General features: G+C 40.5%; 1 protein-coding gene across 1 annotated transcript in view; it reads left to right on the top strand.

Moving 5' to 3' along the window:
• LOC124794641 (FAS-associated factor 2) overlaps positions 1-25,397 on the top strand; it is a 118,681-nt gene that overhangs the window by 51,046 nt on the left and 42,238 nt on the right. The window contains exons 3-4 of the mRNA XM_047258158.1: positions 826-1,012; positions 1,628-1,801. Coding sequence (XP_047114114.1) covers positions 826-1,012; positions 1,628-1,801 — 361 coding nt within the window. The remainder of the gene's footprint in view (positions 1-825; positions 1,013-1,627; positions 1,802-25,397) is intronic.

Below are 25,397 nucleotides of genomic sequence, written 5' to 3'. Positions count from 1 at the left end.
GTGTGTGTGTGCGAGTGTATACCCGTCCCTTTTTCCCCCTAAGGTAAGTCTTTCCGCTCCCGGGATTGGAATGACTCCTTACCCTCTCCCTTAAAACCCACATCATTTCATCTTTCCCTCTCCTTCCCTCTTTCCTGATGAGGCAACAGTTTGTTGCGAAAGCTTGAATTTTGTGTGTATGTTTGTGTTTGTTTGTGTGTCTGTCGACCTGCCAGCACTTTCATTTGGTAAGTCACATCATCTTTGTTTTTAGATATATTTTTCCTACATGGAATGTTTCACACACTTGACTGTCATATCTTGTTAACAATATTAGCTTATTCCCAAGAATAAGCAGCTTTCACTCAGTTAATACTAGACAGAAATCCAATCTACATTTGAATCGCACTTCCTTGACCCTCGTGCAGAAAAGCATGCGGTATACTGTTGCACCCATTTTGAGTAAGCTACCACAAGAATCCAAAAGTCTTAGCAGTAATCCACCCGCTTTCAAATTGCAACTGAAGTGTTCCTCGTGGGTCACTCCTTCTATTCTGTCTAGGAGTTCCTTTTTGTGTTATATTGTTAATTTCATATACATAAACTTATGGCTTGTCTTCTTTTGGGTTCATAATCTTTTTTTTTATCTGTTATTACTTTTATGTTATAATTTCATGTACTGAAACATTCCATGACCTTGGACATTTGTTCCTCAGTTTGGTCCTGTGGAACTAGATGCGTAAAAGAAAAAAAGTTATACAGGTGCACCAGACAGGGAGAAGGCAGACTAATATTATAGTATATGATCAGCAGCAATTGTTTCATCCACATATTCCTTTTTTGCAGATATTACTGATCCTGTTGGTGATGTACTTAAATTTATAAATTCCTTTGAAGAAAAATATGGATCAAGGCATCCAGTGTTTTATCAAGGAACATACAGCCAGGCACTGAATGACGCTAAGCGAGAGCTTCGTTTCCTTCTAATATACTTGCATTGTGAAGATCATCAAGATACCGACAATTTCTGTAGGTATGCTGCTGCACTTATAGAGGACTTCAATGTGTTTACATACACAAAAGTATAGAACTATTGTAATACAGTCCTAATTTTTGTGAATGTTTTCAAACTTGGTACTCATTGTATTTTTATTTTTACTTTCCCCATCTTTGATTTTAGCATATTTTGCACTTTCGATCATTGGAAAGTCCAAAAATGGAATAACATTCTTCAGTACAAATATGTCGTTTTGGGGCTACTCTGTGGCCACCACAAAGGGCTATCTATCCCCCTCCCCACCAGATGCCTTCTCATTATTCCCCGACTACCCACCCCAGTAGATTGCCGCTCACATCAGATGCAGTTGGGCCTTAGTGCCTGTAGACATTATCCAGATGTGCGAGTTGTTGCTTAAGTATACGAGTGTTCTGTTTCTGAAGAAAGACTTCATTCAAAAGTCTAAATATGTCTAGTATTCTTTTTCATTGTGTCCGTTTGAGACTCGACCCTCGTCTATGTCGTGAGTGACACTTAGCACTTTGTCATACATAGACTTGCACAATTATAATGAACAATTACTTCGTATTTGTTGTAGAGTTTTTAAATGTGAGAAGATATAAGAACCTGGAAACTTTCTTTGCTTTCTAGGAACACATTATCAGACATGGAGGTTGTGACGTACATTAATACAAATATGTTGTTTTGGGGCTGCTCTGTGACCACCCCAGAGGGCTATCGAGTATCTCAGGCATTACGAGAAAATGGCTACCCGTTTCTGGCAGTAATTTGTCTTCGGGAAAACAGAATGACTGTTGTTGGGAGGTGAGTTTTGTATGGAGTACTTTTAATTTTTTTTTCAGCTGTACAGATTATTTTCATTTTGTGCAGTGTGGTTATGGCTGATGGTCTGCATAACTTATTATAATGGTTAATGGTTACTTCACAAGAGTAAATGTGCTTGTCTAACTGTGCATATGTGACAGGATGAAATATATATATATATATGTCTGCTTGTGTCTGTATATGTGTGGATGGATATGTGTGTGTGTGCGCGCGAGTGTATACCCGTCCTTTTTTCCCCCTAAAGTAAGTCTTTCCGCTCCCGGGATTGGAATGACTCCTTACCCTCTCCCTTAAAACCCACTTCCTTTCGTCTTCCCCTCTCCTTCCCTCTTTCCTGATGAGGCAATAGTTTGTTGCGAAAGCTTGAATTTTGTGTGTATGTTTGTGTTTGTTTGTGTGTGTATCGACCTGCCAGCGCTTTCGTTCGGTAAGTCACCTCATCTTTGTTGAATTTTGTGTGTATGTTTGTGTTTGTTTGTGTGTCTATCGACCTGCCAGCGCTTTCGTTCGGTAAGTCACCTCATCTTTGTTTTTTATATATATATATTAAGGATCATTTTTCTTCGTGGCAAAGTGACAAACAGCCCTCGTCAAAGATTTACTGTCCTACGCTCGTACTCTCTGCTGGAAATATCACTTTGCCACAAAGAAAAATGATCCTAATCCTACTCCTAATGATCCAACTCCCCAAGACACCATCCAAATTGAACCCTGCCTGGAACAGTTCCGTCCTCCGTCGCAGCAGGACCCACCTCCTCTTCCTCAAAATTACCCTCTCCAAACCTTCCAGGAATTTCTTACTTCCAGCCTTGCATCTCAATCCTTCTTAAAAAACCTTAATCCTACTCCCAACATCACAACTGCTGAAGCCCAGGCTATCCGTGATCTGAAGGCTGACCAATCCATCGTCATTCTTCCGGCGGACAAGGGTTCCACGACCGTGGTACTTGATCGTCGGGAGTATGTGGCTGAGGGACTGCGTCAGCTTTCAGACAACACCACATACAAAGTTTGCCAAGGTAACCCCATTCCCGATGTCCAGGCGGAGCTTCAAGGAATCCTCAGAACCTTAGGCCCCCTGCAAAACCTTTCACCTGACTCCATCAACCTCCTGACCCCACCAACACCCCGCACCCCTACCTTCTACCTAAAATCCACAAACCCAATCATCCCGGCCGCCCCATTGTAGCTGGTTACCAAGCCCCCACAGAACGTATCTCTGCCTACGTAGATCAACACCTTCAACCCATTACATGCAGTCTCCCATCCTTCATCAAAGACACCAACCACTTTCTCGAACGCCTGGAATCCTTACCCAATGTGTTACCCCCGGAAACCATCCTTGTAACCATTGATGCCACTTCCTTATACACAAATATTCCGCACGTCCAGGGCCTCGCTGCGATGGAGCATTTCCTTTCACGCCGATCACCTGCCACCCTACCTAAAACCTCTTTCCTCATCACCTTAGCCAGCTTCATCCTGACCCACAACTTCTTCACTTTTGAAGGCCAGACATACCAACAATTAAAGGGAACAGCCATGGGTACCAGGATGGCCCCCTCGTATGCCAACCTATTCATGGGCCACTTAGAGGAAGCCTTCTTGGTTACCCAGGCCTGCCAACCCAAAGTTTGGTACAGATTTATTGGTGACATCTTCATGATCTGGACTCACAGTGAAGAACAACTCCAGAATTTCCTCTCCAACCTCAACTCCTTTGGTTCCATCAGATTCACCTGGTCCTACTCCAAATCCCATGCCACTTTCCTTGACGTTGACCTCCACCTGTCCAATGGCCAGCTTCACACGTCCGTCCACATCAAACCCACCAACAAGCAACAGTACCTCCATTATGACAGCTGCCACCCATTCCACATCAAACGGTCCCTTCCCTACAGCCTAGGTCTTCGTGGCAAACGAATCTGCTCCAGTCCGGAATCCCTGAACCATTACACCAACAACCTGACAACAGCTTTCGCATCCCGCAACTACCCTTCCGACCTGGTACAGAAGCAAATAACCAGAGCCACTTCCTCATCCCCTCAAACCCAGAATCCCCCACAGAAGAACCACAAAAGTGCCCCACTTGTGACAGGATACTTTCCGGGACTGGACCAGACTCTGAATGTGGCTCTCCAGCAGGGATACGACTTCCTCAAATCCTGCCCTGAAATGAGATCCATCCTTCATGAAATCCTCCCCACTCCACCAATAGTGTCTTTCCGCCGTCCACCTAACCTTCGTAACCTGTTAGTTCATCCCTATGAAATCCCCAAACCACCTTCCCTACCCTCTGGCTCCTATCCTTGTAACCGCCCCCGGTGTAAAACCTGTCCCATGCGCCCTCCTACCACCACCTACTCCAGTCCTGTAACCCGGAAGGTGTACACGATCAAAGGCAGAGCCACATGTGAAAGCACCCACGTGATTTACCAACTGACCTGCCTACACTGTGATGCATTCTATGTGGGAATGACCAGCAACAAACTGTCCATTCCCATGAATGGACACTGGCAGACAGTGTTTGTTGGTAATGAGGATCACCCTGTGGCTAAACATGCCTTGGTGCACGGCCAGCACATCTTGGCACAGTGTTACACCGTCCGGGTTATCTGGATACTTCCCACCAACACCAACCTATCCCAACTCTGGAGATGGGAACTTGCTCTTCAATATATCCTCTCTTCCCGTTACCCACCAGGCCTCAATCTCCGCTAATTTCAAGTTGCCGCCACTCACACCTCACCTGTCATTCAACATCATCTTTGCCTCTGCACTTCCGTCTCGACTGACATCTCTGCCCAAACTCTTTGTCTTTAAATATGTCTGCTTGTGTCTGTATATGTGTGGATGGATATGTGTGTGTGTGTGTGCGAGTGTATACCCGTCCTTTTTTCCCCCTAAGGTAAGTCTTTCCGCTCCCGGGATTGGAATGACTCCTTACCCTCTCCCTTAAAACCCACTTCCTTTCGTCTTTCCCTCTCCTTCCCTCTTTCCTGATGAGGCAACAGTTTGTTGCGAAAGCTTGAATTTTGTGTGTATGTTTGTGTTTGTTTGTGTGTGTATCGACATGCCAGCGCTTTCATTTGGTAAGTGCAAACTACATATGTTAAAAAAAAAAAAAATTACTTGATGCTTACCTAAGAGACAGTCTTCATTTCTTACAAACTATCTTCATAAACTTAGACCAAATGGCACTTAAATCGAAAGTAGTAGTATTTATGGCAGTTGAGAGTTTCGAGCAAGTTAATAAGAGATGGAACAGATCCCTCGCAGTATACCAAAGAGGCCAGGACACTGTTGAAGAAGCAACGAAAAAAGCATACCAGATTTTTAAAAAAACATAAAATCTCCAAAATTGACAATGCCTCATACAAGCTCAAAATTGAGCGCTACAAATATTTTCACCCAACAAAACTCGTGTCTCAAAATCTGGCAGAAAATCCAAAGAGGTTCTGGTCTTTTGTAAAGTATACAGCAGCAAGACAAAATTTAACATTTTACTGTGGAACAGACACACTATTCTTTCAAATAAATGAAGTTAAGTGTGAAAGTTGCAAGTGAACTGCATAGCAGCTGTAGCAATGTCATAAACAAGGCTCAAGCTGAATAAACAGTTTTTAATCAAGGACTCTACTACATAAATAGCTGACTGAGATGATTGGAGAGGAGGCAGCATAGCAGTCCTCGTAAGAGACAGTAAAATCCATCACCGGATAGCCTTAAATTTGCACAATCTGCCATTGCAAGCTGTGGTGCCTAGATTGAATTAGGCATTACTCTGATATCTTATATGTTGTTGTATATGGCACTGTAAATTCCATCAAGGACTCTGACAAACGGTCAGTGGGAGGATTTGTTTCAACAAATAGCATCACTGTAAACAGGATGAATCACGTAAGACATTTTATTTCATGGCAGTTCCAGATATGAAAACGAAGTTTTCAGCAATTAGTAGCATTTGAACAGATAATGCTCTAAACTCTGGTATCAACAGATATATTAAAACATTTTTCTTTTTATATATGGAACTATATACTTTTCATAAGTGCATTCAGTAGCTCTTAGAAAGACATTACAGTGACATATGAAGATAGTAACTGTTCCCGAAAGAACAGATACCATCGGTGACTGTGCAGCTTCTCTAGAATAAATGATAATTAATCGAAACCCTCAGCTGTGGACAGGTGTTGTTGATCTACCTCTGTGAGGTAAACAGGAGATCCCGGGTTCGAGTCTCAGTCGGGGCACACATTTTCAGCTGTCCTCATTGAGGTAAATCAACAACACCTGTCGTCATCTGAGGGTTTCGATTAATTATCATTTATTCTAGAGAAGCTGCACAGTCGTCAATGGTATCTGTTCTTTCGGGAACAGTTACTATCTTCATATATAGTTAAAGGCTACCCGGTCATTGACCTTCGTCTATGCGAATCCGCACAGGTTGCCTGAACTCTTACGCGAATCATCTCCTTAGTGGGCTCAAGTAATGAGAGGATGGGCAAATATCTATTAGGAACATTACGAATGCAGATTGTGGACAGTTGGGAATGTGGTTCTCACGGGAAGCATGCAAGGGATAGGTCCCTGCAGTCGCGTTATTCATCTGTGTCCTCGGTGGCTCAGATGGGTAGAGCATCTGCCATGTAAGCAGGAGATCTCGGGTTCGAGCCCCAGTCGGGGCACACATTTTCAGCTGTCCTCACTGAGGTAAATCAGCAACACCTGTGAGCAGCTGAAGGTTTTGAGATAGCGCCTGTTGATATTGATATTGAAACCTTCCACAAAACAGTCTGGTAAATATACTAAAATTGGGAAGCAATATAGCCAGAGGCAGAAAACTGCAGTGTAAATACTGCCATGCAGAGCTCTCGTGCCACACACTGTCATTATATGCAACAAGACAGGGCCTACACTATTATTTTCCTTTATGGGACTGTCCATGAATTACGTCGCACATTAAGGGGGAGGGGAAGAATCAACAACAAAATGTGACACCGTTGGTGGGGGGGGGGGGGGGGGGGGGCAGTAATAATCCTTGTGATGTTACATGTGTAAATCCTTAAATCCTAAAGTGTTACAACTCTAATGAAAAACTTTATAATATTACAGACTCTATTAATATTATTAAACAAGGTTTAGATTTGTTTATATCCGTTTTTGGCACATGCGGATGTGCGAGTTCACACTCACTATTCGTACAGTGTTAAATGGGGGCTGCCTTTGACATACGGTGGAAGGCCAATACCAGCTTCGAGGCTTTGACAAAAATCGCCACGCCACCCCAGTTTTGTGTGTGTTTATTGTGTCATTCGGTCGAAACAAGATTTTCGCTGAGTGAAGGACGTATTTTTGTTGGTTGCTATTTTGTGATTTTTAGTGTATTTAATATATATAATTTCATATTAGTAAATTATATTGAGCAAGCAGTGAAGGCAACAATAGAAAAATTTGGAGTAGGTATTAAAATCCATGGAGAAGTAATAAAAACTTTGAGGTTTGCCGATGACATTGTAATTCTGTCAGAGACAGCAGAGGACTTGGAAGAGCATTTGAACGGAATGGACAGTGTCTTGAAAGGAGGATATAAGATGAACATCAACAGAGGCAAAACGAGGATAATGGAATGTAGTCGAATTTAGTCGGGGGATACTGAGGGAATTAGATCAGGAAATGAGACGCTTAAAGTAGTAAAGGAGTTTTGCTTTTTGGGGAGCAAAGTAACTGATGATGGTCGAAGTAGGGAGGATGTAAAATGTAGACTGGCAATAGCAAGGAAAGCGTTTCTGAAGAAGAGAAATTTGTTAACATCGAATATAGATTTAAGTGTCAGGAAGTCATTTCTGAGAGTATTTTTATGGAGTGTGGCCGTGTATGGAAGTGAAACATGGACGATAAATAGTTTGGGCAAGAAGAGAATAGAAGCTTTCGAAATGCGGTGCTACAGAAGAATGCTGAAGATTAGAATGGTAGATCACATAACTAATGAGGAGGTATTGAATAGGATTGGGGAGAAGAGAAGTTTGTGGCGCAACTTGACTAGAAGAAGGGATTGGTTGGTAGGACATGTTCTGAGGCATCAAGGGATCACCAATTTAGTATTGGAGGGCAGCGTGGAGGGTAAAAATCGTAGAGGGAGACCAAGAGATGAATACACTAAGAAGATTCAAAAGGATGAAGGTTGCAGCAGGTACTGGGAGATGAAGAAGCTTGCACAGGATAGAGTAGCATGGAGAGCTGCATCAAACCAGTCTCAGGACTGAAGACCACAACAACAACAACAACAGTGTATTTAACAGATTTAAAATACGTAAAAAGGTGATTTAGATGTTCCTTAGCACAAACTATATGAAGTATGCTGTGCAGCTTGTGCTGATAAAAATAAACAAAAAATATTAAATGCAGTTAACACGTAATGGTGAAGATGGAAAAGTAGGGACAGTGTTGAAAGCGAAGTGGATTTAAAAAATCAAATAATTCCAAAGGAAACTGACGAAACAGAAAGTGACACTCCCCTACGCCCCCCCCCCCCCCTCCCCCCATTCCCTTTCAAACATTCCTTCATCGTCCAAACCACCAAAACATCTAGAATCTGTGGACGTAAAAGGGAATTAAAGTTTTGTATTTTAATATTTTGTTCTCCCATGCTAAAAATGTATTTAGCGTTACATGACAAGTTGAAAAACAGAGCAACCTAGTCAGTTAAATTCAGTTGTTATTCACTTACCATAAACCAAAATCGATAACTGCACCTTTCTGTTTGCTTGTCCGAGGTAATTTCGAAGCGTACAGGGTTGATTCAATGCGGTTTTCATTATTGTGTAGCTGTATTTTTCAGGGTGATTTAGATACATATTATGTGAAATGCCCAAATTCAACATTTTACATGTTTACTTTTAATTACAGGAAGAAACAAGACATAGCAGAAGACACTAAAGATATTAATATACAATCAAGTGAAAGCCAGTTACTTGAAGCGGTACCTATACCATTGTCTAGTCAGAACACTTTTAAGAATAAAATTGTAGTAAACAATCTGAACTCAATAGCTTGCTGTTAGTATGAGAGGCTGGCATACAACAGATGATGCAACAAAAAAAGACAGAAAATTCAATGTTAAAAAAAAACACTAAAGAGAAAGATCAGCACAATGGAATGACAAAAAAAAAGTTGTGATGCTAAAAATTTGTGAAATTAATTCCGGCATAGCAGCAGGTCTCAAAATTCAAAATACAATTGTTTGACCCAGAGTAGAAGAAAATCAACTCAGTTTACTTGAAGTCTTAAAAGAGATTGCAGTTTTTAGTGGCACAGCTGATGAGAGATGTCACACTGAAATTAGAAGGTGTTGCAAAATGTTGGACAACTTACTAGCCGAACTATGTAAACAACGCTGTACTAGCAGTTGATCAGATTATACTTAAGACTCTTTCCCATCTGAGTCAATACAGAGGAAGAAAAAAACACTTGGTAACTCTTCCTTGTATATTGTGATCCAGACTCTGTGCTATGTGTAAAGTATAAATATGGGAAATTGTGTACAGCTACAATAAGAAACCTTGAATCTTTAGTTTTTGGCCTGGTGAAGTATTATTTTGATAAAGCCTATGATACAGTAGGTATTACAGCAGCAATTGCTCAAGCACCAATATTAATGTACCTTGAGTGCTGTGTAAAATTACTGGCTCATGATTTCATGGTTGCTGAAAAACATAAACTTATTCCCTTTGTTTATGCTGGTATTATAATAAAGATAGATGATGAACAGAAACCTGAGGCTGAGATGCACTGTGGGCCTACATCTCTAGTGGAAAACATTCTTCCACTAATGCAGAGACTCGTGCCAAGATGTACATAGACTTTCTACATTGCCTGCTTTCAAAAAGTTTGTGAGAAGGATTTCTAAAACTCATGTTTATTTTTATTTGCTTATGCTGATTCCAAAAAAAAGCTTCATTTGTACACTTTAAATAATTTTGATTGATGTTATTTGCATATCCACAAATGCTCCAGGAAGAACTACATTTAATAGAGTGGAGTGATAAATGGTGCCTCTTAGTCATGAACTTAATGATGTTGTTGTTGTGGTCTTCAGTCCTGAGACTGGTTTGATGCAGCTCTCCATGCTACTCTATCCTGTGCAAGCTTCTTCATCTCCCAGTAACTGCTGCAACCTACATCCTTCTGAATCTGCTTACTGTATTCATCTCTTGATCTTCCTCTATGATTTTTACCCTCCACGCTGCCCTCCAATACTAAATTGGTGATCCCTTGATGCCTCAGAACATGTCTTACCAACCGATCCCTTCTTCTAGTCAAGTTGTGCCACAAATTTCTCTTCTACCAAATCCTATTCAATACCTCCTCATTAGTTATGTGATCTACCCATCTAACCTTCAGCATTCTTCTGTAGCACCACATTTCAAAAGCTTCTATTCCCTTCTTGTCCAAACTATTTATCGTCCATGTTTCACTTCCATACATGGCTACACTCCATACAAATACTTTCAGAAACGACTTCCTGACACTTAAATCTATACTCGATGTTAACAAATTTCTCTTCTTCAGAAACGATTTCCTTGCCATTGCCAGTCTACATTTTATATCCTCTCTACTTCGACCATCATCAGTTATTTTGCTCCCCAAATAGCAAAACTCCTTTACTACTTTAAGTGTCTCATTTCCTAATCTAATTCCCTCAGCATCACCCGACTTAATTCGACTACTTTCCATTATTCTCGTTTTGCTTTTGTTGATGTTCATCTTATACTCTCCTTTCAAGACACTGTCCATTCCGTTCAACTGCTCTTCCAAGTCCTTTGCTGTCTCTGACAGAATTACTTAATGATGTTGTATTAAAATATTACAATTTTGCTTCGCATCTTGATTCCAGTAATCAGACTACTGACTTAGATCAAGAAAAATGGAACTTTGAGATTCCAGGCATTGCATTGGCTAATATTTGGAGCCAATTGGTCATTGACAATGTTCCTATGGTTGCTGAATATGTTGTGCCAACAGATATCAGACTGGATATTTCACAGGAGCCAATTGGTTATTGATGATTTTCATATGGTTGCTGAATAGGTTGTGCCAACAGACATCAGACTGGATATTTCACAGGCTAGGACATTGAAAAACGATGCTATTTGGTAAGCAAATCATGTACGTAAATCACAATATTTTTTACAAATTGTAAAATGAGAGATTGTCACGTGTTGTGGTATGCAATGATCTAGCCTGTGGTGATTATTGTGAGATGGGTTTTTACCACCATCTGTTTTGATTAAACAGACTTCAGGTGTGTGTGCACTCGTAGGAAATTTGCTCCACTGTTACTACAGCTATCTTTGGATCTCCGAACATCTACACGTTTGAAGCAATTTCCATATGATGGCTGTTGCTCCAGTGTCAAGGCATACTCATTTAAACAATCGTGTAGCATCTGTGGTCTATATTTTCCATAGTACAAAACCACTAACCAATCACGTAAGAGCCAACAAGAGGTTTTGCCCATCACGAAGATTCATCCTCAGAGAATTGCAGCTATGCATGTCAGGAAAGTTCTCTGTTTGATGAGCAATGACAATGCTGTGTGGTTGTATGAAGATGATGTGGACTCATCGAGTGTTCCTAATGGTATCCAAATCAAGAAAAGTGACTGCTGTGCCAATAATAAATATGAGGATGCATCAAATATAAATGGATTTTTTCCCCTGAAGATCAGCAGTTGGCAGAACCGGGCCTGTACTTCCAGTATTGTTAGGCGGGGCCATTAGGAGTAGGGAGAGCTGGCTGTTATATACTTCCACCCTTTGTCAATAATGCTCACAATGTCTGAACAACAGATGCACCTCTCCGTTGCACACTGCGTAATTATAAAATTTCTTGCTCGTGACGGAATTCAGGCAACAGCAATTTTCCTGAGATTCACTGCACAGTTTGGTGATCAATAATTGTCAAGCACATGTGTGTTTGCCTGTCATAGTGTTAGAGGAAGGACAAGAACAGCAACATGATTGCCATCCTTGGACCATCATTAAAGATGAAAACATTAATGCAGTTCAAGACATTCTTGAAGATGATTGATGGGCAAGAGTATCAGCTCAGTATCTCCAAAAATCATGAAATTCCTGTGACATAATTTATGGATGGCACCTACGATGTAGATATAGGGTCAGCTATGATTTTTGTATATGGAACTATGTATGGCACGTGCTTACTTCTGGCGCATCAGGTGGGACTTAGTAAAACTGTTTCAAATGTGTGTACCTGTCCAGGTTTTTGTGAAAACAACTTCAGTTTCATCAGGCAGTTTTCCATTTATGGCTTCCCTGTGCTACTTATTAGTCAAAGGCAAGACAGAAATGTCAGTCCTTCATACTAATAAACAGCACTATACATGGAAAAAAAGAAACTTGTATTAACTTTCTTATATTGCATAAAGAAAGGAACACCTGACCTGAATGATTCTTAAAGGTAAAACACCTGCTGTCAGACAAATGTGCCTATAGATACTACTTGAAACTGTTATTAGATGAAATACACATTTAAATAAAGGGTACATTTTATTCAGAATGACTAACGACGTCATCCAGGAAATAAGGGCTTTCCTTAATGAAACATTGTTTTACACTTCACCTAACCATGTACTCACACTGTTTACCATTGACTGCAAAGAACATTTGCAATTGCTGTTCGAGAGGTAGGTGCACAGATGAAAATACATTGGATGATACGCTGTTGTGAGCTGTGGCAGTTTGACGGTGCATATTTTCAAGCGTAGTTGGAGCTTCACGATGGACTGCATCTTCTATTTCTTCGCATAAAAAGAAATTGAGAAGAGTCAAATCAGGGGACCAGGCTAGCCATTGTGCTACACCATTCCAGTCTATCCAACTTTTCATTCACTTACAATAGAAGAAGAGTTAGCTGGTCAGCTGTCATGTTTTAACCACATCCTCTCTAGCTCATCCTGTGGTACCTCTTCTAGAAGAACAGGTAGAATGTTTGTAAGACAGTACGCACATGTATATCTGTTTGATACCCCTGGGGTTGAATCTAGGTCCCACTGTGGAATTTCATATTAGCCAGCACTGATTTTCAGCTGTATAGTAGTGTATGTTACATAAATTTACATTACCTCGGTTCGTAAGTGTTGCTTCGTGACTAAAGAGTACATGTTGGAAAAACATAGTACCAGATTGCCTATTTTGTGGCAGATGATAAGGGTGGAATTTATGTCAATGCTAGATGCGAATGACACTCATTTGGCTAATTCCTCATTCCTTGACAACACATCTTGTACTACATGCGAACTGATGAGTGACGTAGCCATAAGAGTGCTCTGTCAGTGCACTGTCAGATGCAGTATTCATCCTCATTATCTGTTTGTATTAGTGACCTAATAATTCATGCCAATACTGGTGCAAGAGACAGTGATGGTCAGGTTAGATATCACTATTATGCCATACCATTGTGACAGCATTTCTTTAACATTCTCCATTTAAAAGTAGGATGTCTAACTCTTCCTCTTTGGTATATTGTCTGCGTGCAAGGAATGTTGAAGCAGAAATGACATGCCAATAGTCCTGCAGTGCACACAAGTAAACAGCCTAAAGGCCTTATAAAATTATTTAACTTGACATGAGCATGTTTACAGTGCAATAGTCAATTTTGGCTGACTTGCCTTTCAATTTTAGACTATATCTCGGATTCCTTTGTGAAGGGTTTCAGCTTCAAAATTAACAAGCATTATATCAATGTACTCATCTGTTCGTGTGCTTTTGAATTTTTTTTAAGTGCATCATTCTATTTAATAAAAACATAGCCTACTTGATTCAGTATGTCAGTCAACATGAAAGTTAAAGTTTCTTTTATGATATAACGAGAGTACGTGCCTCTTATCATTCCATCATTCGTTGAAAACATCGATTCAATACCTGGAACCATTCACAACATGAAAGGGGTGTTATGTATCACATGACTCACCTCGTATATTGTGCAGACACTATAAGGCTCACAGTGTCAGTTGGGGCTGCACACATAATGACGGAATGGGCGAATCTGTCCTTGCATTGTTGAATAATAAGTCACTGACTGTTATGAATGGAAACTTCCCATCAACAGTTATGATTCCTGGTAGAGGCAAATCTGCTTTAGACGTAACACTATACTCTCCTTGCATTTTCCTGCCTCCGGGAAGCACTCGTCAAGATACTATACGATCAGATCATTACCCTATACTTACGAAGATCAGTTGTGAGTATGATCACTGTTAGTATACAAATCCCACAGCTATATGGTTTGCTAGAAAATCAAATTGAGAACATTAACAATAAATTATAATGCAGGAAATAAATAAAAATTTCGATATTACCAAGGAAGTGGGAAATTCCTCTCACTAATGAAGTGAGCAGCTAATAGAAGACTCCTCCAAGAATAAGCAACAATAAAGGCAAATGATTTGCAGTTGTTTTTGCTGGAACATAGATTGCTTCAGGGTCATAGCAAGGAGAACATTAACTCTTTTGCATTATGGAAAGTCACCATTGTTAGAAATTTTTTACATTACAAGCAAACAGAAGCAACAACAGAAAAGTTTTTAAGGCTTGTAAGATACAAAACTGGATTCAATATTGAGAGTCCATATGAAAAAACACCAGCATGATTTTTTAGAATGGGAGATTAAATGTAGAATTAATCAAGAGACAAATGCTTTCATTAGAGCCATTCTTGGACAAAGTTGCACCAGTTTCAACTCATAACAAAGATATCTCTTGGCCGATTGTTATTAAACACAACAAAGGTGTTTACTTTAATGGAAATGAAGCAGAACATGAATTACATATCCTTTTACAGAACAGGAATTGATTAAGGCTTTAAAAAATTCACCCATCTCAGCACCAGGTATCGATGCAATACTTTCTAGCACAATCCTAATTTGACACAGGAGTCATTTTCTGCACTACAGAGGGTGTTCAATGAAATACAGATGAGTGGTCCAGTGCCACAAGAATTCCAATTCTTCGACCAAAGAAAAATCCTCTTATCCCATTCTCCTATAGACCAATAACACTAACTTTATGTATATCAAAGATGCTTGAAAGAATGGTTAAAACAGAACAGAATATAATGGTGGCTGGAGAGAAATAACACTCTGCCCAAGACGTAGTATGGATTTTAAAAAGGAAAGAGTTCTCTTGGCAATGTATTCAACAGTTATTTGTGAACAGATGTTTCTAGTTTTCAGTACTCTGTGATATAGCTGGAAGCTATGACAGTGTGAGAAATCACAGTATTGGAAAGAAACCTTGTTTCAACCAGATTACTTCTTTAACTTGTCTGTGGAACTAAATCTTTGCTGTCAGTAAGAAGTATCTATGTTAAGTGCCACGGAAATACCATCGGGCCTCTAGTAGTTGATAGCGATCTCCCTCAGGGAGCCACACTGAGTTCTCTTCTGTACATAATGTACATGTGAGATCTTTAGAATTGTTTGTAACTGAGTGTGTCTACCGTACAGTTCACCAATGACATTTGTTGGTATTTGACATGGGAAAAGAAATTACAAATCATGCTTGTCAAACCTTAGAATTTGGCTGAAGGAGACTGGCCTGGAGATAACAATGGAAAAATTCATGGTATTTACTGTTAAAAAAAAAAGAGAGAGAGAGAGAGAGAGAGAGAGAGAGAGAGAGAGAGAGAGAGAGTTCTACTTTGCACCTATAATATGTCACTTGGTGGAATAAATATCCCATTCATGACTCATGTTAATTTGCTATGCATGAGAATCAATAGAAACAAAGATGAATGCACTGAGATGTGTGGCTCGCACATGGTAAGAAACTCTGCCAAATACTCATCTTACTTTGTGGCATCAGTCATGGATAATTGATGCGCATTTTAGTATGATGGAGGAATAAATTTAATATCCAGACAGACAGATCATAGTACCATTGTATTCAAATATGCACTGGAGCCATACTGTCCACACCTACAAATGATTTTGTTAAGACGAGCTACCACCCAGTATCAGAAGAGGAAAACTCGCAGATACAGTCATTTTGAAGCAAATATCACAAGCAGAACACCCTTTAATCAACAGATTAATGAAATATTGACCAGACATCAAAAAGTATAACTATTTCACTGGAAGTAAAAGAAAGCCACTGATTATGAAAGCTCTCAAATAGTGGACTTGGTGTGAAAATAAAATAAAGAAATACAAAATTTTACCAGAATGTATAGCCCCACTCAGCTACCAAGATAGAAATATACTAATCTTTGATAACATCAACAGCATAAAGCTTCTCCAAACTCGAAGGCTGAAATCTATCATCATCGTGAAATCAACAAAGATGTATATGAATGGATCTATGACTGTGTACACTGACAAAGTAGGATGCACAATATACAGCTGTTCAGAAAATTGTCAAACCCTGAATTCCATACCTGACAAGGCCATCACAATTAGGAAAGCATTAAAATATGCAGATCTTGCACACGAAGTTGTATGGTGATATTAAATGCCTCCCAACATGTACTAAAAAGTCTCAAAAAGCCAAAAGGAACAAAAGTACGTCTCTTAGAATTTAGACGTTTTTAAATAAGTCATTGCAGATAACCAAGTAGGAATAAAAACAAGTTTCTTGTGGATTCCAAGGCACTGTGGCATCTTTCATAATGGAATAGTAGACAACTTAGTGAACCAAGCAATGAAATAAGTTGAAATCATACATAATAGAGAGTACCTTACCAAGAAATGCTGAGCAATGAAAAAGCAAGAAATGACTGGCAGACACAGTGGGATTCGACAAGGATTTCAAAAGGAGTGCACTGTGGCCCATGGAGCCTACAGTAGAATTATCTCTCTGGTTTACCAACTGAAATAGAAGCAAACAATTCATAATAGTGATTTAAGCACTTAAATCAGTCCAAATTTCCAACCTGCCTGGTTTGAATAAGATCGAAGGACTCATTATGTGATTTTTGCAGTGAAGAGGAGACGTGAACCATCTACACTTCTTGCGTGCCAAATATAAGACTCAACAAAAAATTTTTATCTGAGCATTAGTTAATGCAAATGTTCCACTTCCAACATTGGCTTTAGTGTTGCAATCAACCCAAAACAGTGAACTATTATTACATTTGGATAAAAAGTGCACAGTAAGTTTGCCCTGTCAAATTCAGATAAAATCCGAATTCCTCTGTGACTGTCTCCATCAGTGTCATCCTCAGGTGCTATGTCTGACTGTCATGATGCTGGTGAGGCTCTCACTTTTATACCTAAAGGCCTGCATCTGATTGGCCGAATTATGTCATGATGAAGTCATAGAAATGGCACATACTCTATGCCTACAAAGTATGTTTGCACTCTCTGCACCCATGTGGTATGGGCTGCCTAAAATTCACAAATATGGGTGCCACTTAGACCAATCAGGAGTGCTGTCAGCTCTCCTATATACAGGATAGCAAAATATTTATCTCATGGGCACCTATAGTTGGCCACTACAGACACTGTATTAAAAATTCTCAAAAATGTCTGTAGATTTCATCGAGCAGATGAGGATAGGCCCAAGTGAAGTACTTATTTCCTCAGTCTTAAAATTATCTTGACAGACTCTGATGACCACATATTTTTTGTATTGTGAAAATTATTATAAAATGACAGATGGAACTGCCATGAGTTTGCCACTACCACCAGCCATAGCCAATTTTTTTCACAGAGGGTTTTGGAGAAAGAGAGTGGAATAGTTACCCTCCATCGATCCGCCTTCTTCAGGTATGCTGACAATACATCTTTAAATGCTTTGCATGGCAGTGAGGTGCTACAGTAGTTCATTGACTGTACAAGCAGTATGCACCCATACATGGAGATAGAGGAGGTCAGAAAGATGCCTTTTTCAGATGTATTGTTTGAACAGAAAGCAGGACGACGACTTGACTATTCTCTGTATTGTAAAACAACACATACAGACCTGTATGTCAACAGACATAGTTCTCTCCATCCATTTAGAAGAGAACTACGCTAAACATCCTAATACACAGAGCCAGGAATATTTCAGACAAGGGGCACCTTGACTCTGAGATGAATCATCTGACGATGGTGTTCAGAAGGAGAGGATATTCGGTCCATGATATTAGGTTAACACTGCCAAGAAAACCAAACGCAGTGCCATTCAGCAAAGCCAGAAGGACCAATACAAGGTGTGACTTCTATTCTGTAGTACAACTACTACGAATATGGGCAGAGTCCTAAAAAGGCAAGGAATCAGTCTGGCGTTTTGCCCGTGCAGTAAAACTGAGGAGAGTTTGTGACCTGTTAAAGCAAATTGCAGCCTGAGTGCCAGGGATCTATAATATTCCTTGCAATTGTGTCAGCAGTTACATGCAGCAGTGCATACGGACTGTTGCCGATTGCTGTGTTGAACGCCATCGTCACAAAGTACAGCAACGCTGAAAAATCGGCTATGGCTTAGCACAACTTGTTAAATAAACACAACTATGTTTGTAAAATAATTTCATTGGATAGATAAAATATCTACTCACAAAGCGATGGCAGAACACCCATATAAAAGAGGGTTGTAATTATGCAAGCTTTCGGAGCCAGTGGCTCCTTCTTCAGACAAAAGGGTTGAAGGGGAAGGAAGAGGGGGTGAAGGAAAATGATTGGAGAGTTCTAGGAAATCCCAAAATCTACTCCTTTTCGTAGATCTTTGCAGTCCTTTCCCTTCACCCCTCTTCCTTCTCCAAAAACTTGCCACCTGATTGCAACCCTCTTTTGTGTGTGTGTGTGTGTGTGTGTGTGTGTGTGTGTGTGTGGCGAGCGCGCGCAGCGAGTGCGAGTGTGCGCGCGCGCGTGCAGCAAGAGCGAGTGTGCGTGCGCGCGCTGGAGCTACCGCTGCTTTATAGCAGATTTTTTCATCTATACAATTAAATTATTTTTGTCAAAATTGTGTTTGCTGTTACAATATTATGTTGGAACATACAAGACATCTGCCGCAAGCTTTGAACTAATGGGGACTCTGTGATTAGAGGACCAGCGGAAACTGGATTGTGTGATAAAAGCTTCAAGAGAGATACTGGCTATGCACTTAGCAATTCATGGAAGCATGCACTTGATAAAGAAAGAGCACAAAAGAAGACTTCTTCTAGTTTACCACCCACGCCAAGTCATGTGACTAGGGCCTCCTATCAGATAGACCGTTCGCCGGGTGCAAGTCTTTCGATATGACACCACTTCAGCAACTTGCGCATCGATGGAGATGAGATGATGATGATGGTGATTAGGACAACACAACACCCAGTCCCTGAGTGGAGAAAATCTCCGACCCAGCCGGGAATCAAACCTGGGCCCTTAGGAGTGACAGTCTGTCACGCTGACCACTCAGCTACCGGGAGGCGGACACCCACACCAAGCGATGGTGCTGCGAGCAACAATGGACGGAAAGTGCAGACATAATCTATGTATGTAGAGAGCACCTCTTCTGTACCCACTATTTCTATGACGCTGTCATAATGTAATCCAACCAATTACATGCCATTCTTTGGGCATAAAAGTAGGAGCCTCATGAATTTGATAATAGTCAGGCATAGTCCCTCAGTACAATGATGATGGAGGCAGTCATCGAACGCTTGGGATTGTATCCGAATTTGACACTGAGAACTTCTTATCCGATGACGCCATTGCAAAAGACTTCATAGGCGTGTTGTTAAAAGCACTGTTCAACATATTTAACCATTTGTGATCTATAAACTGTGTACATGATATATGGATATCTTCTATGATGCTGTGTTTTTTATTGTTATTTTATGAGTAGTGTCCAGTGGTGTCCTGTATCAATCATTTATTCAAATCCCCTTTTTTTTTATAGCAATTACTGAAGTGCATATTAGAATAACCATTAACGGTGTTACGAAAAGTAGAGTTGCTACTCACCTTATAACAGAGGTGCTGAGTTACAGATAGTCACAACAAAAAGGCTGTCAGAAAGTGAGCTTGAGCTTTTGGCCAACAAGGCCTTCTTCGAAATTAGACACACACACACACACACACACACACACACACATGCGCGACCAGTCTGGCAGCTGAAGCCTGACTCAGCTTCAGCTGCCAGAGACTGTGGTCATTGTGTGTGTGTGTGTGTGTGTGTGTGTGTGTGTGTGTGTGGGTGGGTGGGTGGGTGGGTGGGTGGGTGTGGGTGGGTGAGTGGGTGTGTGTGGGCGGGCGAGTGGGTGTGTGTGGGCGGGCGGGCGGGCGAGCAGGCGCGCGCGCGCGCACGCACTATCTAATTTCAAAGAAAGCCCTGTTGACCGAAAGCTCACATTCCAACAGTCTTTCTGTTGTGCCTATCTGCAACATAGCATCTCCGCGACATGGTGAGTAGCAATTATCCTTTTCATTTTATTGTTACATTCCATTCAGGATTTTCCATTATTAGAATAAGCATTAAGAATGATACTACATAAATGTGATTGATCGCTGCACAGTGATGATTAAATGCTAATAAATAAAGAAAGAAAGAAAGACACCATCAATGCCTTCACTGCATTGCAGAAATGATAACTTTACCAATGACTATGCCATTAAAGTGTAGTTACTAAACACAGTTTTCCAATACTTCTTTACTAGAAAAAATTCAGTAAATATACCCTAATTCAGATCAAAAATAGCTATCAACATGAGTGACTGAGAAGTAGCTATCCCTGGTGTAGCTAAGCAACTTAACTCATTAGGTAAAGGCAAGCCTTCCAGTCTAGATCGTATAACAGATTCATTTCAGATTATGCTGGTGTAATAACTCTGTACCTAGCAATCATACACAACTGCCCGCTCGACGAAAGATCTCTACCTAAATAATCTACAAGACTCTACCTAAAGACTGGAGAGTTTCTGAGGTCACCCCAATACGCAAGAAAGGAAATACAAGTGATCTACCAAATTATAGACTCTTATCATTGAATTTGATTTGCAGTAGAAGTTTGGAATGTATACAGTGTTCGAACATTTTGAGGTGTCCTGAAGGTTTTTGACACAGTTCTGTCCAAGTGCCTAAGTAACTGATCAGTCGTGGCGGGTTATTATGTGCTAATATGCTGCTGCATGTTGTAAATATCATACGAAAATTATGCCATTTCTCTTTGAGTGCAAGCCAGAAGCCACACTACAATTATGTCATTTCTCTTCAAATGTGTGCTGGTATGCGAATAAAACGGATGAAAACATGCTTTGTAGGGCTCTGCCCACAATAACTAGAAACCAGTGCCAAGTGCAGAAATGATGGTCAGCCACCCTAGAATCCACTCCAGGAAGGTACGCAGCTGCCTGTTTTCAACAGTGCATGCACTGATGTGCAATTGTCCATTGCAGCACTATGAGTGGATTTTCTGTTAATGTTCCAAAATGATTATGGTGGTTCTTACTAAGGACATCGCAACAACCATCTCTCCTTTCAGTTTAAAATATTAATTTATTGACCTTAAACAAGTTGACCAATAATTTAATGATAATAGACATAATAAAGTGCCAATTTTATTGTAAAGCAGATTAAATTTATGTTTACTGTGTATTTATAGCTGTTATATGCTTATAGTTATTGTGTGCTTTTATGTATTTGCATTCACGAGATAAAATTTCGCAGAGTGGCTATGGATCCATAAAATTTGCAGCAAATAGAGCTTCTGTCTGCCAATAAAAATATGATAAGCTGAATGGTTATTGAGTGGTTTTTATGATAGTTATTCAAAATGTGTCTGAGCTATGGTTACTCTGCCCCCCCCCCCCCCCCCCTAAAAGTTGTTTATTTCTGTCTGCCATTGGCTAACTTGAGATAGCTCATGCTAGCATTATTTTTTCTCAGTGAACAGTATGCCACCCCTCCCTAAACGTACATAACTGCTATTTTCTTTCCATTCCAAACAGGCTCTCAGGAGAGCACCTAAATATGGGGCTTTTGAATGGGGATAACACAAACAATACAGAATAATGAGGAATCAAAAAATTCGGTATCAGAAATCACAGCACATCAAAATTCATAACTATATTTTCCGATACATGCAATACTGAAAAACATTTCCATTCCTGTACTGGAAACTTAATACATTAGTACGCATAAACTTTATTTTCACACATGCACTCCCCAGTAACAGTCTCTGGGGGGGGGGGGGGGGGGGGGGGACCTCTAACTCGAGGTGTGCTGTGCACGAATGAGATGCATGGCTGCTGAGGTGGAACAGTCATTTTAGCGGGCAACGTCTGGGGAACCTGCTGCACCTCAGCTGTGTAAGGCTTTTCAGGCAACCGGAGCTCCATCTGAATGAATATTCCATCCCTAGTTGTGCCTGGGAACACCATGAGGTGACTCGAATTTTATGCCACTGGTGGCTGCAAGGCCTCCACTGTCACATCATTTTTTGTTGAAAACATGGAAGAAGAATTTGACAAAGTTAAGTCTCTGGGGAAAATGCAGAACAGTTTGTTACTAATTAAAACTTCCTCTTTTGTCCAATTTACAGCTCTACACTCATGTGATCATCTGGGTGACATACCTGTGCCTATTGTCTCACACAAAATGTTGAACATGATCCAAGAAATCATCTTCCACAGAGATGTTATGCTCCAAACAGATAAGGAGCTCCGGGCTAATCTCCAGCGACAAAGTGTTTAGTGGTGCCGTATACAATAACGGTGCAAGGATGATATGGATACAGGCACCTTAATCTTATCCTTTGAAGCAAATGCCCTCTTGGAGGGACTTAAGGTCATGGTATACAGATGTGATGTGAAACCCTTTGTCCCACTGCTTAAGTGGTGCTTCAGATGTTTACACTCTGGGCGTATGTCATTCCACTGCACGGGGGACCCAAAATGCGGCAACCATACACCATCACTCTGTGAAGGTAGTCCTTCTGAACACCCACCTTTTTGTGTCAACTGTACAGAGCACCATCATCTGCATTCATAAGTTTTTGTCCAGTTTTCAAGAAAGAACATAATATCAAGGAATATAAATATGACTGCCTGTTGTATACCAAGGCATGGAAGAAATAAGAGTGCCTACATCCTGTGGATGTGATGTTTAGTTACACTAACATCATGACCTCCTCTTCCATGGTAACTTCTTCGGCAACCATTTCTCACACCTGGCTGGAGAAGCATTCTCCTTCTTCAGCATCTGCCAGTGACAGTTCTACCTCTTGGGTCCCCTCTCCATGGCAAACCCTCACCAGAGGCCTGAAGGAGCCATGGCCTGAGAGTTTCAGGACTGCCTGCTCTTCATCTCTCTCCACACTCACTGTGGATAGTCCCTTGAATGAGCCTAATCTGCTAAAGTTTTTTAAGTAAAAGCAATAAGAACCTAGAGAAGGCTCCTCCAGTGCCCCCAGAGGCACCAGATCCCCTTACACAAGATCCCCTTACACAATCAGATTCTGAGTCAATGTTTTTCTGTTCTCACAGGTGACAGGCAGTGACCCTGTGACATGACCAGTCCTCCTGGACCCTTTACACCTAACCTGGCCACGTGTCACATGATCATTCAGTAGAATTGTAATGGGTCACCTGCTGGAACTACAACACCGTATTTCCTCCTCTTCTGTGGCACTTGCATTGCTCTCAAAGAAAACAGCTTCACTTCCCGTGTGCTTTCCATCAGAATGGTCTGTCCCCAAGAGGGCATCTAGAGGGTCTGTACATTGGTTTGCATAGATGTCAACTGTGAATCAGTTCCTCTTTGTACAGCATTGGAAGTTATAGAAGTGCAGATGCAAATGACCTCAGCAATCACCGTTTGCAGCATTTGCCTACTTGCATTCAGGCCGCTGACTTATGTTGAATTGACCAAATTAATCCCACATCTCCCCCCCCCCCCCCCTTTCCCTTTTCTTCTACTTGGGAATTCAACACACCATCCTCTATGGCAAGTACCACTTTGTCTGATAGGGGCCTTATGATTGACCAGCTTCTCATAGACCATGGTTGGTGCCTCCTCAGTGATTGGTTCTCCTATCCAATTCAGTGCCGCCCATGGTACCTATTCACCTATCAATCTAACGATCTCTTCCCCTAATCTTGTGGCTTCGCTGCATTGGTTGGTCTCTTGGCAAATGCCTTTCCAAGATTGATGTCCGAAATACTGCTCTGTGATACAGGTAAGGGGGAGATAGGTCAATAAATAAATCACTGAAGACTAAGGACTCTCATGGATATGATGGATTGCCTAGCAGAATATTAAAGTATTGTGCTGCATGTGTAAGCCCTGTACTTAGCCATATTTGTAATTTTTCCTGTAAGAATGGCCAGTTTTCTGAACGATTAAAGTACTCAGTAGTAAAGCCGCTTTATAAAAAGGGGGAAAGGGATAATGTAGACAATTGTAGACCTATTTCTGTGCCGTAAGTGTTTGCTAAAGTTATTGAAAAGGCTGTGTATGTAAAGATAATTGATCATTTTATATCACATTATTTGCTATCAAATGTACAGTTCGGCTTTGGAATATGTTTAACAACTGAAAGAGCTATATTCTTTTTTCTCTGTGAGGTACTGGATGGGTTAAACAAAAGGTTTCAAACACTAGGCATATTTTTTATTTAACTAAGCCATTTGATTGTGTCGATCACAAAAAATTGATCCAGAAGCTGGACCATTACGGAAAATGGGGAGTAGCTCACAATTGGTTCACCTCTTACTTTAGCAAAAGGTCATTATTCACAGTGTTGAGAAGGGTGAGGTCTGAGTGGGGTACAGTCAAGTAGGGGTCTGACCCATGGATCAGTGTTGGGCCCACTCCTGTTTCTTATTTATATAAATGATATGCCCTCTAGTATTACGGGTAACTCTAAAATATTTATGTTTGCTGATGACACTAGCTTGATAGTAAAGGATGTTGTGTGCAGCATTGGCTCAGTTTCAGATATTGCAGTTCATGACCTAAGTTCATGGCTTGTAGAAAATAAACTAACACTAAATCACAGTGAGACTCAGTTTTCACAGTTTGTAACATACAGTTCAACAAAACCTGACATTATAATTTCACAGAATGGGCATATGATTAGTGAAACTGAACAGTTGAAATTTCTAGGTGTTCAGATAGATACTAATATGTCGTGGAAAGCCCATGTTCAGGATCTTGTTCAAAGACTTAATGCTGCCATTTTACTATTCGAACGATATCTGAAGTAAGTGATCGTTTGACATGAAAATTAGTCTGCTTTCCTTATTTTTTTTACTGACTTATGTCATATGGTATTATATTTTGGGGTAACTCTTCCCATTCCAAAAGGATATTTTTAGCTCAGAAACGGGCAGTTCGGGCAATAAGTCGTGTAAGTTCGTGAACCTCTTGTCAACCCCTGTTCACTAGTCTGGTTATTAATTTTGATCGGACATCCTTAACTCTTGTGCAAAAAAGTGTGCAGTATACTGCTGCATCCATTTTCGATAAGCTACCACAAGAACTGAAAAATCTTGCAGTAATCCACATGCTTTCAAATTGAAACTGAAGACTACTCTGTTGAGGAGCTTCTTGAAAATTTAAGCTTATTTTTGTGTTACATTGTTGATTGCATTTAT

This window comes from Schistocerca piceifrons, chromosome 4 (genome assembly GCF_021461385.2).
Source record: "Schistocerca piceifrons isolate TAMUIC-IGC-003096 chromosome 4, iqSchPice1.1, whole genome shotgun sequence".
Classification (NCBI taxonomy): Eukaryota; Metazoa; Arthropoda; class Insecta; order Orthoptera; family Acrididae; genus Schistocerca; species Schistocerca piceifrons.
This window is presented reverse-complemented; position numbering and strand designations above follow the sequence as displayed.